We start from the raw sequence: 14,421 nt of genomic DNA, 5'->3' as shown, positions 1-14,421 counted from the left end.
CTTAAAACCCACATCCTTTCGTCTTTCCCTCTCCTTCCTGAAGAAGCAACCATCGGTTGCGAAAGCTAGTAATTCTGTGTGTGTGTTTGTGTATTTTGTTCATGTGCCTGTCTGCCGGCGCTTTCCCGCTTGGTAAGTCTTGGAATCTTTGCCTCAGTAGAAACTATCAATGACACGTTTTGCCTCGGAAGGGCATGCACATATCATAAAACATTCCACAAAACAATTGTGTCTGTAGGAGGAGGGTATGGACAGAGGGAAGGTGCAGGAGAGGATGGATAGGAAGAGACGGTGAGGAGGGAACAGATGGGAGAAAGGGACAAGAGGCAATGGACAGGAGCAGATGGAGAGAGGGGGGGGGGGGGGGGGAGAAGAAAGTGGTTTGGGAAAGAAAAGGAGGAAGAGATGGATAGGGAGAGGCGAGGGAGAAGGCGACTAGAGAATGATGGAGGAGGAGAAGATGGAGACACACACGCACACACACACACACACACACACACACACACACAAAGACAGAGAGGGGGAGGAAGATATGCATGTGGGAGGGGAGCAGAAGCTGGACAGAGAGGGAGGGAGGGGGGAGGAGGAGGATGTGGATGTGGATGTGGATGTGGATGGATAAGATGTTTGGAGAGATGGGGGTGGAGAAGATGGGCAAAGTGAGGGGGAGAAGGGAAGAGATTGAGAGACAGAGAGAGTGGGAGGAGGAGATGAGATGAGAGGGCGAGGTTGGCAGAGAGAGATAGGGGGAGGAAGAGGAGGACATAGAGATAGTGGTGGAGGTAGTGTGTCGAACGCACATGAGAGCTAAGCTGCCAGGAATAAGAGTATAGCATCCTGCTTGTAAGTATATGGGGTCTCTCTCCTAAGAGTCATCAGGTGCGTTTTCTCTGGTGTTTCAGGAGGTATTTGCAATTTCATTTTTTCATTGCGTAGCTGAAGTCAGCCAACTTAAATGGTGCTCATCACGTCTTTCATGTGGCGCTCAGTGTCAGTGGAAAGTGTCCATTTGCTTCCCAGTAGAGACAAAATGATTTTTAAACTTAAATTTTAGGTGCTCATTTGATAGAGTGGTCCCAGATTAGTCTATTGCAATATTTGTTTTATCAATATCCTTCAACAGGGACAATAAAACTCAAAGAATAATCAGTACTCCAGCAACCACAACACTGCCCATACTCATGGTGACTGTTAATGCCAAGCATGCTGTGCTACTGACTCACTCATGAATTGCTGTTTATTCTTCATGTTTTACTGTCCCTATTAATACATATCGATAAAACAAATATCAGAACTAGACTAATATGCTAGCACTGTGTCAAAGGGGCATGTAAAATTCTGATTTAAAAATAGTTTTTTGTATTGGGATACAAACCGATGCTTCTTGATGACACATGCAAGATATGACAAGTAGTATTTGTTTGGGCTGACTCCAGCAACACAGTGCAAAATGAAATTGTAAATATCAGCCCTAACACCAGGGAAAATGCTCCTGATGAATCTGAGAAGAGACTATCAACACGCTTCTCATCGCTCCTCTTTTCTCCTGTATTTTGAGATAACTTACTCTTACCTTATTGCAAACTCATACCTGATTATTGCAAACACATACCTGATTACCTTTCTTTCTGTATCTTAAGTACTCCTCTACCTTCCCCTGACAGTGACCAAAACATATTCCCTATCTACAACTTCCGTTGAGTTACCAAAACTAACATCAGTTTATGCTGCTGTGGATTTCATTGATCTCTTTTGACTCTAATTTGGATGTTGATTAGCTACATTATCTGATGAAAGAAAGGTGTTGTTGAACCTTTTGTTCAAATAAATCACTACTACACTGCTCCAAAACTGAGAAAGTGTGGCACAAGATGTCTATCTTAGTTAAATCTGTACTCTGTCCCAAGATATTCAAACCAGCACTCGTTTGTGAAGTTTGTCACACTATTTAATTTGACAAAACCAGTAGTTAATGGCTTTATCGCTTTATCAGGCCATACAGATACCCTAAAATGTAATTCCCTTGTTATATTTAGAATGTTGGACTGTAGTTCAGATATTCTATTATTTATTTCTATGTTTTCTTCATGGGAATCAATAATAAGTTGATAGAATTTCTGGTTGGGTACCTGTAATTCAATTTTTAATTCGTCCACTTTAACCTTTGAATGTGCACTAGTGACTGGCGAACTGGACTGCCGTTGATAAAGCTGCAGCAGATGTGGAATTGCCCTTTGTTGTGGACCTGATGTAACTGTTGTAGTCCTGTACAGTGTCGGCCACCTATCTTGCAGAGTCATAGACATTAAGTATTCTGCGACATGATAGTTAATTTAGTTATCCATTATCAACAAATTATTTCTTCTGGAATCTCTGTATCTTTCTTGAATGAACTACTTATTTATTTTATCATAATGTTCTGCTGTTGACTTGTTGCTCATCGCAGCAGTGATATTCCTTGATAAATCTTCAATTATTTGCTAATTGCACTCTATATTTGATTTAATCGGGATCTTTCATCTTCATTTTTATCGAATACCACCATTGAATTATTCTCAGTCCTAGCGCAAGAGTGCCAGAATGCAATATTCCCCTTGTCTGCAATTGTACCTGTGCTGGAAACTTAAAATCTTCAAGTAATTTCAAATTTGTTAAGAACTACACCACACTTCTTCTTTTAACGGCTGTTTATATTGTATTCCACATTTCAACATTGCAGCCATTAGTAACAGGAAACCATTGCTTTTCCATTTAGTTTGACACCAAACAACAGACTTTGACATTATATGAATGAAAAAATTATTTCAGAATTTTGTCTACTACTTTTGTTCGCTACAATGTCATCGGTATTATCACAGGGTGCTGCTTACTCAGTGATACACCTTGCTACCCCAAGCTGGTACTCTGAAACAGGGAACAAATGCAAAGCCCTGCAGGCACCTCAAGTTGTGAACACACTGCAAATACTGTCCCTCCTTGAAAATGTGCAGCATCCAACAAAATTGTGTTACTTGGGGGGCTAACTATTTAATTAATAAATGATTTTAACTACTGCAATCATCATTCGCCGGCTAGATAGACATAGGATTACACATCACTCTATTGGAATGGCACATTACACACCAAGTGATTGAGTCCTACATAATGTGCGAGTTGAACTGTTACTTTAGTTGTTTCTTTCTTCTTCTGTAAGTCTGTGGAACTCAAGGTTCTAAAAGTTTTTGTGTGTGTCTATTATGCTGCTGCAAGTAATTTAGGTCTGCCTAATGTGTGAGTAGAAATGTTACTTAAGCTGTTTTCTCTCTCTTAGTTCCAGGGACTCAGTGTTTTAAAAGCCAGCACATCCATCAGTTTTTGTATGTGTCTGTTATATTTCTGCAATCTTATTATTTTTTGTGTGGTTGTTTGTTTAATGCTGAAAATAAAATACAGTTTTTCAGAGAGTGGAATACGCAAGTTCAAGAAATTTAACAGCTCCTATAGGGAGAGTTGTACATACTTATTTAACAAGAGAATGACATCAGAATCCACAGTCATGGAAGTGAAGTAAAGTTGGTGTGGAAATACACATTCCCCATTTGTGTTCGGAGAGCTGTTTACATTTTTCTGATGTATTTTTATTAACTATGCCTGTGTGTTTTGTATGTGTTCATACAGCATATTGTTATCAATGTTAACTTTTGATCTGCTTGTCTGACATAATATTTATTTATTACAGATACCAGTGTTGCTCACAGACCTCACTTTGATTGGGTTGTTGCTCATGTTGGAAGTTGCTTTCCTCATACTGTTATTACCAAAGTTCTCTCTTGTGGTTTGAAAGATTTTTGTCAACATGTATCTGCTGATGAGGGTGTTAAGGTAATTGGTTATTTATGAAAAGACAATACAATATTTATTAAGCAGATGTCTCATTGTCAGAATCAGAAGTAATGAAAGCAAACACTGAACAAAATCAGTGATTAGTGAAACCTTTAAATTGACAAACTCTTACTCAAAGTGCAATGCGCGATGAGCTGTGCAGGCACAGCTTTCCATAGCCAAGAAATGCGTAATATGATAACAGTGTGAAATGATTATCTGATGCAGCTATAGGAGATGGGTGAGAGAAAAAATAATGAGGGAAGTATGCAAACAGGAAAAGATGGCACTTATGGAACACCTACACTTACCAATTACATCAGAGACAGGTAAAAACAGAAAATCAGCAAATCATTAGCTTTTAAGGGAATGTGGCAATACTCTTCCTATATCACTCACTATATGAAGTATTCTATCATCATTTGACAAATTAGCTTTACAGTGACACAAACTAATATCAGAATTGATTGGTAAACTACTGGCAGAATGATAAAGCACGTGAGCTCACATGCTATTATTATGTAGGTTTGGTGGAGAGAGGGGGGGGGGGGGGGGAGGTTGGTTAGCGGAGCTCAATGACGAGTTTACTACCACCCATATGAAATTTGTAGAAACAGATGTGGTTAAAATGGACAAAGTGTGTGAAATGAGGTAAAGGCCAATCCGAGATAAAATTACGTTTACTCTTCCCCAATCTCACCCATGATCATCTACACAATCACACTAGCTATCATGGAAGATAGCATTAAAAGCATTAAAATTGTTCAGATGTTGTAAAACTGTTAAGTAAATCGAAGTGAGACAAGAGGAAAACTACAATAGCATCACAGGAATATGAGTACGGCCGACAGCTTACAAAAACATGGATGAGCCAGCAACCCTTACAACACATTAGATATGTCACCCTAAAATTTTAGGGAACAAGTTTGACAATTCACAAAATTTAAAAGTTGTACCACATTTCTTTGATTTTCAGTTAAAATAGAGGGCAAATCTATGGGCAAATGAGCTGCTACCCTGTGGCCTGAAAATAAAACACAGTCTAGTAAAATGTGGTGCACTGTGACCTGTATAGCATAAGCACCACGCATTGTAGGGTCCACTCATTACATGCTTGATAAGGTTGTGGTCTGTGGGAAGGTGAATAAAGAGACGTCAATTCACATGTGTAGCTGGAAGGAGATACGCCATGGCTTCGTCGTGGACTTCAGTGGACATAGTTTATTATCTGTGGCTTCCAGCCACTCTTCATTCAATCAACACATGACTCTGTACCTCAACAGTGAGGTAGTAGCATGTAGGACAATGGCACACTGAAGTACCTGAGGATCACAACATGCCTCCTTGGCTGTTACATCTGTCCTTTTGTTCCCCTGTCACTCAACGAAAAGACACCTCTTTCCCCTGTCTTGTATGTGGAGAGGGGGTGTCCTGGATAGTACTACTGCAAAAGATTGGCATTTGAAGGAGATCACCCACTTGTTGATAATATCATTTGTTCCATGGTCTGCAACACATGCTTTACACTCAGTACTCAAGGTTTTTCCTTAGAGCAGCAATTCATCTGAAGCTCTCACAGAGAAGTTAACTTGCCAATATCATCTGCAATTATGTAATTCATCAGTATTGTTTCTCTGTTGCTTCCACCAATTATCAAACCTACCCGCCCCTCTTCCCCCCTCCTCTGCAGTATCTTCCCTGCCCCTTACACTCATATTATCACACCCTCTCTCTCCTTCCTCTACCACCCCATCTCTCTACTCTTTCTTGTGCTTCAATCATTTGGTACACACCATTTCCTTCTGCCTCCTTAGTGCTTTTGTTCTCACATCATGTAGTAGATGTTGCAAATGAGATCAATATTTGCCAGGAGCTTGGTTTGCATCATTAATGTGGCTTCAAGATTTCAGGTTTTCCTGGTTTCCATAAATCACTTCCTTCAAATGCTGCAACAATTCCTTCATCAAGGCCATAATGAATTTGTTCTTCCACTCTTGATCAGTTAGCTAGGATTCAACCAATGGAGATAATATTGTAGGCAAGACATTAAAATGTGACATTCTTCCACTGCAGTAGTGGAAATAATCCACACTTCTCTGTGAACCTCTGAGAAAGACAGAAAGTGATGGTTGGTCATACATACCACGGCCTCTCAGCCCGGAAGTTTTAAGTTTTAACTGAAGAGTGTGATAGTTGGGTTTGAGAAAAGTGTTGTTAATTTTTCCAAAATTTTTTTGTAAGTTTGTTGATCTTTTTTTTTTTCTTCATAATTACATTTCTGTTGTTCTGAGCATGTATGTTTCTTGTCCATGTTACAGGCTCCAAAACTAAATTCTGTTGTTGGTATCCTTGGTCATCTGGCTGGCAGCCATTTTGCCGATATTCGAACTGCTCTTTTGGAGCTTTTTAAGGTACCTAGAAGATTGATGAAATATTAATATTTTCTCTTTTAAAATATTTATGCCATTTATTCCTTATGTTCATTTCCTTTTTATTTCAGTGGAGTTTGGAACCTGGAGGGGCAGATGAGGCCCCACAGAGAAATGCTACTGTGCCTTTCCTCGTTCAGCTGGCATCCCTGTCTCCTGTTCTGCTCCGAGCTCTGACCACAGATGTTCTGCAGACCTGTGAGTGCACTGTAACTATTTTTTCAATTGGATGCAATTAAACTGGGCTCATATTTGGGAGGATGACAATTTAAACCTGCATGCGACCACCCGGATTTAGGTTTTCCGAGATTTCCCTAAATCGCTCTAGGGAAAATCTGAAGGCATAGAGACCAAAATCCACCCACCCCTATACACACACACACACACACACACACACACACACACACACACACACACACACACACACTCTTTTTCCTGGTTATCATTATATTAGAAGTTTTGAAAGCTACGTGTGCTGTGGATAGTTGTTTTGTTTTAAAAACACAATATCAACCCAATGTTCAAACTTTCTGTATGCGTGTAAAATTTATTGATTTTAAGCATGTATTGCAACTGCAATTCTGCTCTATGCACGGTTCGGTGTTCTGCATATACAACATTTTAAATGGACTTAATCAACAAGACAGAAGTAATGTCTATGATACACATTACCATTCCTTCAGGGATAACAAATATGCTAAGCCATTCATTGAAGATTATAGACTTTTGGAAAGAAATTAGTATTCTGGCTACTTGAAAGATAGTATTCTGGTTACTTGGAAGAATGATTATAAATACTGGAATAATTAGAGTTAGTATCCAATTTTATGCAGACATTGTGTCCAATAAAGAAAATTCTTGGTACACACTGAGTAGAAAACAGAGATAGCTGCAGCAACTATTGATAGTGCACTCGATAGGCGCCATTCTACGGAACGCATATTCTTTAGGATAGACAATTATGGTTGAAGGAATTAATTTGCATGCCGTATGAAGTAAAGGAACAATGTCTTTGATACAAAGTTACATATTTAGTTTCAAATCAGATAGTTCATGTTTTGATAAAATGAGTTACAAATATGTACCAACAGAATTAGTTATTAGTTTGATATTTTATGAGAAGAATCAGCTAATAACTTGCAGACAGTCAACTCCCATTTGTCTTTAAGAGTTACAACCACAGAAATCTGCTTAGTCATAGTCATAGTTACATCGAAATCTTTCCAACATGGAGATCTTCAGAGTTGATAGTGCTTGTGACGTCTCTAACAATAGTTGGTGTAACATGTTCTGCTGCCTTTTCTTTCACACCAAGTTTGGCAGATCTTTCACACATGGTCCATTTACAGTATTGAAAAGATGTCTTTTTTTTTCAGGAATGATAAATGTATATTATTTTTGCTCCTAGTGATCATCAGCATGTGCGGTAAGTTGGTTGCTATTGTCACTGATTTTGTAAAAAGTAGTGCAGATTGCATATAGTAATACATTACTAGTAGCTGGGTTTGTTAAAATTTCATATCCTATACTGCCTACCTCAGAACATGTGTGCACAGCTGGTGTCCCATGGGCCAAATGCAACCTGGGATGGTTTCAGTCCGGTCCGTGGAAGAAAATTTATAGGAGAGTGAGGTGCTCGCATTGTATTTTGCCCAAAATGCTTTACAGATATTATCATAATCAGTCATCAAAAGTGTGAAGTTGAGTCAAATTAAAATCTAAGCGTGTGATTAAAAATTGACATTTTGTTCTGTAAGTTGGCAGTACTGTTACCAATGATGTAAAAAATGCCCTACAGGTGGCATCATACTACAGACTAACAAAACGCGGCCACAGTACCGGTTCAAAATGGTTACCCCACTTGCAACTTGCACCAAGGAAGAACAGTGTTCTTTCATACATTTTCTGATCAGTGAAGGTACAAAACCTATTGAAGTCCATCGGCGTGTGAAGGTCCAGTGAGTGATGCATATCTATCACTGCAGCAAGTGCATGAGTGGAGTAGAAAGTTCAGAAATTACATGACTTCTCTGACAGATGCCCAGTGCCCAGGTTAGGCACACTGTGTTGTGACATGAGTCTACTGCAGCAGTTGAAGCCATTGTGGTGGAAAATCACCTTTTGACGTTGAGTCAAATAGCCACAAATCTGAACATTAGTCATTGCATCATTCATGACGTGCTTAAGTTTCACAAAGTGGTTGCAAGATGGGTGCCACAGCAGCTCATTTCAGAACTGAAAGTGTGACCTGCTGACATTTGTGAAGAACTTTTCCATCACTTTGAAGCAGAAAGTTATGGCTTCTTCACGAGAATTGTTACAATACCACAAACCTGACACAAAGAGAGTAAACAAGCATTCCTCATTACCAAAAACCCAAGAAGCTTTGGATGCAGCCATCTGGACGGAAAATTTTGGTGATGTTCTTTTGGGACTGAACGAAGCTTTGTGTAATGCTACAATGATGAAAATTAATATTATGACGATGTCAAACCTTATTTTCATGATTTAAAGACGTATTCATGATATTAAAAATGTAATTATAATTTTATTATTTTCATTTTTGTGCTCAGTGTATCAAAGACTTTATAGTGCACGGAATAAATTAGCATTGTTTGTACTACAAAACTATATATGATTGTTAAGGGTTAAGCATGTAATAATTTGATGTAAGACATTTTGTTGAGTATGAATTTTGTTCTCGTACTGGTCGGTAGAGAAGGAAAGTTCCTTAATCGATGTGAAGGTATAAAGGCTGTAAAAAAAGGAGAGAGAGAGAAGGTAAATACAAGTTATTCAAAACAAATATCTCTAAAGTGTAACGTCTTGTGATTTCCTATAACTAAAAATTGCAAGGTCTAATCTGAGCCTGTCCTGAAAAACAGCGGAGAACATTTATGTTATCATATATTTTCTTCGTTTGATCACGGTTGTGAATCGCATGTTTCTTTTTGTTACGCAACGTGTTATGAATATTTTAATTATACGCGCAAAAGTGCACACAGTTTTAATCGAACCTGCGTCTTTTGGAAACGACAACTTTTAATCAGTACAATTACGCGAATACCATCTAAATCGCAACCGTGATCGCAAAATCGTTTCCTGGACCAAATAATTCTTATAAAATGTGTATTCTCCAAAGCGAGCAGCATTGCACTATCGCTGACTTGCAACAATTGAAAGAGTAAAAACAGTGCTTAAATAAAGTTGCCACCTTTTAATAATTATTATTATCCCATTAAATAAATAAATAGCAATTCAGTGGCTATCCAATCAATAAACAGAGAGGGCAATTCAATTGTCTTGGAACACTACACAACTAGGAGAAACACCACAATCAGTGTATTGTATTCCAATATGTAAAAAAACCTGCAATAAGATCAAAGTGAAAGGAATTTCTGATAACAGATGTCATTCTTTAGCATGGCAGTGTTTGTACTCGTACGGCCTGTGCAACTCTTGCAAACATCGATGACCTACATGTAGATACTCTGCCACATCCACCATACTCATCAGACCTTGTGCTGAGTGGTTACCACATGTTGGATCACTCAAGAGAGGCAATGGGAAGAAAGAAATTCTGTTCTGATGAAGAGTTGTAGTAAATGTCCACACGATGGAGAAATCTCTGCACTTTCTACGTGCTGGAGCAATTGTGTTGAACGACAGGAAAATCATGTCAAAAAATGATACACTTGTGTTCCAACTTTGTTCAGAAAAAAAATTGTAAAAAATATTTAAAGTTTTCGTTTGACTCCCCCTGATATTTTTAGACAAATGTTTAGAAAATGTTTGTTAGTAATGTTTGTGGATAGTAACACACTATACTTTAAACTCTCGAATGACCTGCATGTGGCCAAAAATTGCGAAGTTATTCATAATTGTTTGTCAACTGAGATTGCTTATCTCATTGCCATATTATATTTTTCTGTTCTTTATATCAACCTTAGAAAAATAATTCTTGTCCATTGTGGACATATTAGAACACTGCAACTGTTGAATTTGGAAGAAATTTATAATTAATTAGCTGCAGCCAGTTGCTTATATAGGCATTTATTTTTCCATGATTGCATTTCAGGGTGCCTGGTATGTTTACATTTATTTACACATTGTGAATATTGTTTCTTTATAAAGTCCCTGCAGAATTTCAACAGAAGTTTTGAAGACAGCTATTGTAAAATGTTACAATTAAAGAAACAAGTTTCATAATGTGGAAATAGTAAACATCTGAAGATGGGGTTAATATAAAATGAATGTACTCTAAAAAATTCATCTCTTGAGGCACCATATTTTGACATGCCGTGTCGGGTGCCATTCATATCAGTGCATTACCCCATAAACATTAATGTCTTGGATGCTGTACTTTTGACTTTATGCTGCAGTCATGTCAAATGTCAAGGCAGTATGTGAATCAGACCTGCTGGTCACCAAAGGTTGCCCATGCCTGCTCCAGAAGACAATTTCAACTTAAATTTACAAAGAACAACTTTTCAAACCTATTGAGACATAGTGTGGTTGTACAGTGATTGTGTATCAGAAAGTGGTTTCAAACAAGTTTTCTCTCTGCACAGGCCAGATGATGCGAGGTTCCGATAGTTCTTACCATGATATCGGGTGGCAAAGTAAAATATGATTGGGAGCTAAGACATCCTTCAGTTTTGCTCACCTTATCATGTCCACACGTTCGTCAGTATCTTCTGATTGCACTTCGTTTCTCAGATGCTATAGTTACTTCAGGAAGTTAAGAGTAAGATCCCATATCCAAATCCTGAAATAAATTTGATGCTTCTTATAAACAGCACATTGTATATTGTGCTGTTGGTTACAGTGACCATGCGTTACAAAGTTTCTTCATTATCTGGAACATCATATTTACGATGATAAGGGCCATGTCCAAAAATGTTCTGTCTTACTAAACAGATTCCAATTGAGCAAGTATATAACAAGTTTTCTCTTGCCCTGCGACATTTCGGGCATTGCCACGGTCTCTTTTTCTCTGTGGCTCACATCAAACCTCCAAGGCAGGACACAGAATAAACCGCCCAACCAGCAGGTACTGTGAATGTGGTATGATGTTTATCATCATCTCGGGTTGCATATATGCTGCATCCATCCATTTCATAATACATGTGCATAAATAAAACATACATACAAACAGGTTATACTAATTTATTACAGAAATAAACATTTTATGGTGGCAATCGTCATTCATTGGTTTAGAAAATTCTTGTGTAACACATCACTTCACCAAAGTGATATCTTAAACATCAGACATATGTAAATAAATTCCCTGCCAGCAGAAATGGTAAATTGTTGTGCCGCAGATCATCAGCACTAAAAATGAAGAGATTGACTTTAGTCACATATCTATTCAATTTTCCTTACAGTAAGCTCCTTCTTCTCCCTCTTTGTCTTCCTCTTCTTGCTGGTGAGACAGAGTGGTGCCACACACAAGGCACGAGACCACATGTAAGGGGGGAGAGGGGGGTGATTTTCACTGCAGCTGTAGTATTCTGTATAAAGGCACATGTTCCCTCCCAGGAGTATTGTAAATGGTGAGCCCTGCAGAGGGCTTAACCATCATTGCCTGTGTACGGTTTTGGTAGGTCTGGGTTTCATGAGTTGGAGACTGGTGAACACCACCAGCTTTTGTAACTGTAAGCTCTGAGAATGCTTCACCAATCCCTGTGCAGCATAGTCATGGAGCATTGTGTGTCATAGGGAGCAAGGATCTTGGTTTAACCGCACTGCCCTTACTGCGTGCTGGTGAGGTGCACTGCTGTTGAAGGGGAACAGTCAGCTGGCAACTCAGTTGTGTGAAGCTTATTGTGGCTGCTCTCGGTGTTGTTATTAATCACCTTTATCTCTATAGACTGTCTTATAACATTGTCCCAGTATCAATGGGTGGATAAAGGTGATGACTAACAAGATGAATCATAACCCTGGGTACCAACTCAGTAGAGCATGGAATCCTGCACTGGAGTTGCCGAAAACACAATGGGTGTAGCACCAGAGGTCCACAAAAAGAATAACTGAGATTGTGGACATGGGAAACGAATCCCATGTAGAGCACTAGGCACATAAGACCAAAGAAGGAATGTCACAGGGTGCTTCTAGTGGGAGCAGACCGAAAACGGAATGCCAGCATGCAGATGGGTGCGTAGGATTGAAGATGTAACACTAGCACTCAGGCTGGTGCACTGGAATGAAGAGGGAATATGTTAGAATATCTCTAGTTGGAGTGGACCACAGAGGGCAGACCTGTAACTACAGCAGACTGAAAATGGAATTCCAGCACACAAACAGGTGCTCAAGGCCAAAGATGCAATGCCTAAGGATGCTGCTAACGGAACTGGACTGCAGGCAGAACACCTGGAACTGACGATGGTGGGGGAAAAGTATAGGTATAAAATACTGGACTTGGTCCAATCGACAAGCAGTCTGAGGTAGCACCGCATGAAGGTACTAAGTCATGGTGTTGAACTATTATGCAAGAAAGATGCTGACATCTGGCAGAATACCAGAGATCAAGATGTAGCAAAGGTGTTGTGTCATGCAGAGATATTACAGATATTCCCAAAGAAGATGAATGGGCTCAAGAAGGTGGGATTAATGTGCAAAATATGATGAGAGGGGTAGATGGCAAATTGGTGAAAGCAGATGTCTTTATTCTTACTTTCAGTAGCATAACGCTTCCAGAGCATATGAAGGCAGGATTAATTCGCTTAAACATGAAGCCTTACGTACACTACCCATAGTGCTGTTTTAGATATGAGCACACCATTGTTGCGGGTAAGGGAGAAGCCACTTGTGGCAAATGTGGTAAGGCCACCCACAATGGAGTCATTTGTTCATCACTTCAGAAATGTGTTAATTGTTTGGGGTATCACCCTGTCTGGAATAGTGACTGCAGTGTCTACCTTGGAGAAAGGAAGTGTAGGAGCTAAAAACAACTAAATGTTTTTCATTTTTTTCAACCATCAAATAGCATATTCAGCTGGCTGATGCCTCTACACAAGTAGGTATTAATAGTGCCAGAACTGAAACCTGTGTTTGTAAGTGCAATTGCAAAGATGCTGTTATTACAAAACAGAAAATCCGAAAAGCCCACGGTTGCTGACATTGTAGAGCTTTCAGCACCTCAATAGGTAGATTCAGTAAACAGACCAGCACTGCCACTGCCATTGCAACGAACACTCCTCTGAAGTCTCCTCTGACAAAAAAACCGAAAGGGAAGTGCAAATCACAGAAGACAGGTTGTAAACAGTCAGACCATGCATTTCCCATTCTGTCTGACTTCGGAGACAGTGAAATACAAAGTCTGTGGCAACCATTTAACCCCTTAACACAGTGTGGAGAGATGCCAAGTTTTGTGTGCCACCTTTGTGTTTTATACGTGGTGCTGTAGACAACATTGCTGTGATGTATTTAAACTACTTCGTCTATTTAGGTATCAAAATTGATTGACTTCATACGCTTTTTGCTTATTTAGCATTCTGATTGTATTTTGATATTTCAAAAAATTACTGTTTTCGTTGTGAAGTTCTTCCTGCTGTTAGAGATGGCCCTATTCAGAAATGGAAGCAAATAAATGAATGTGAAATACTTTCAGGGGTTTTTGACGATGATTATACAGAGAATGAAGATCTCGATGACTGTGTGAATGAATGTTTATATGATTCTGGGGAGGGTTCCAATAACAATGGCATATTTAGACCTGAAAGACACAGAAGGTGACAGTGCTTTCAATTGATTTCAGGAATAATGATAAAGGTGATTCTGTTCTTGAGAATAATTCGTTTTGTAATAAAGTTAGCCATCTCGAGACGGCACTCCTCTTCTCTGTAGCACTCGCCTACCAGCAACTGCAGCTGAACTTCATGTGGACCAAAGACTCACTACATGCTGTCGATAGCTAACATTACAATAAGCATGAGAATCTGAGACTCTCACAGGTCTTATAGAACAACGTGAGTGAGATTCAGGTGCCATCTGAAATGTGTTAAGTAAACTTCCAGCGCTTACAGAATCTCCACTCTGGCATGGGGACAGGTTGAAAGAGAAATCTTGCAGATAATATGACTCCCATGCCATAGTGGAAACGCAATGGGTTCAGGACATGTTTGGAGGA

The 14,421-nt window shown here is 39.2% G+C and overlaps 1 protein-coding gene across 5 annotated transcripts in view; it reads left to right on the top strand.

The window, feature by feature from the left end:
• LOC126354987 (integrator complex subunit 5) overlaps positions 1-14,421 on the top strand; it is a 118,608-nt gene that overhangs the window by 46,900 nt on the left and 57,287 nt on the right. For all 5 annotated transcript variants that reach the window (XM_050005083.1, XM_050005081.1, XM_050005085.1 and 2 more), the window contains 3 exons: positions 3,719-3,861; positions 6,180-6,272; positions 6,362-6,488. In XM_050005083.1, coding sequence (XP_049861040.1) covers positions 3,719-3,861; positions 6,180-6,272; positions 6,362-6,488 — 363 coding nt within the window. The remainder of the gene's footprint in view (positions 1-3,718; positions 3,862-6,179; positions 6,273-6,361; positions 6,489-14,421) is intronic.

Source organism: Schistocerca gregaria, chromosome 3 (assembly GCF_023897955.1).
Source record: "Schistocerca gregaria isolate iqSchGreg1 chromosome 3, iqSchGreg1.2, whole genome shotgun sequence".
NCBI classification, from domain to species: domain Eukaryota; kingdom Metazoa; phylum Arthropoda; class Insecta; order Orthoptera; family Acrididae; genus Schistocerca; species Schistocerca gregaria.
This window is presented reverse-complemented; position numbering and strand designations above follow the sequence as displayed.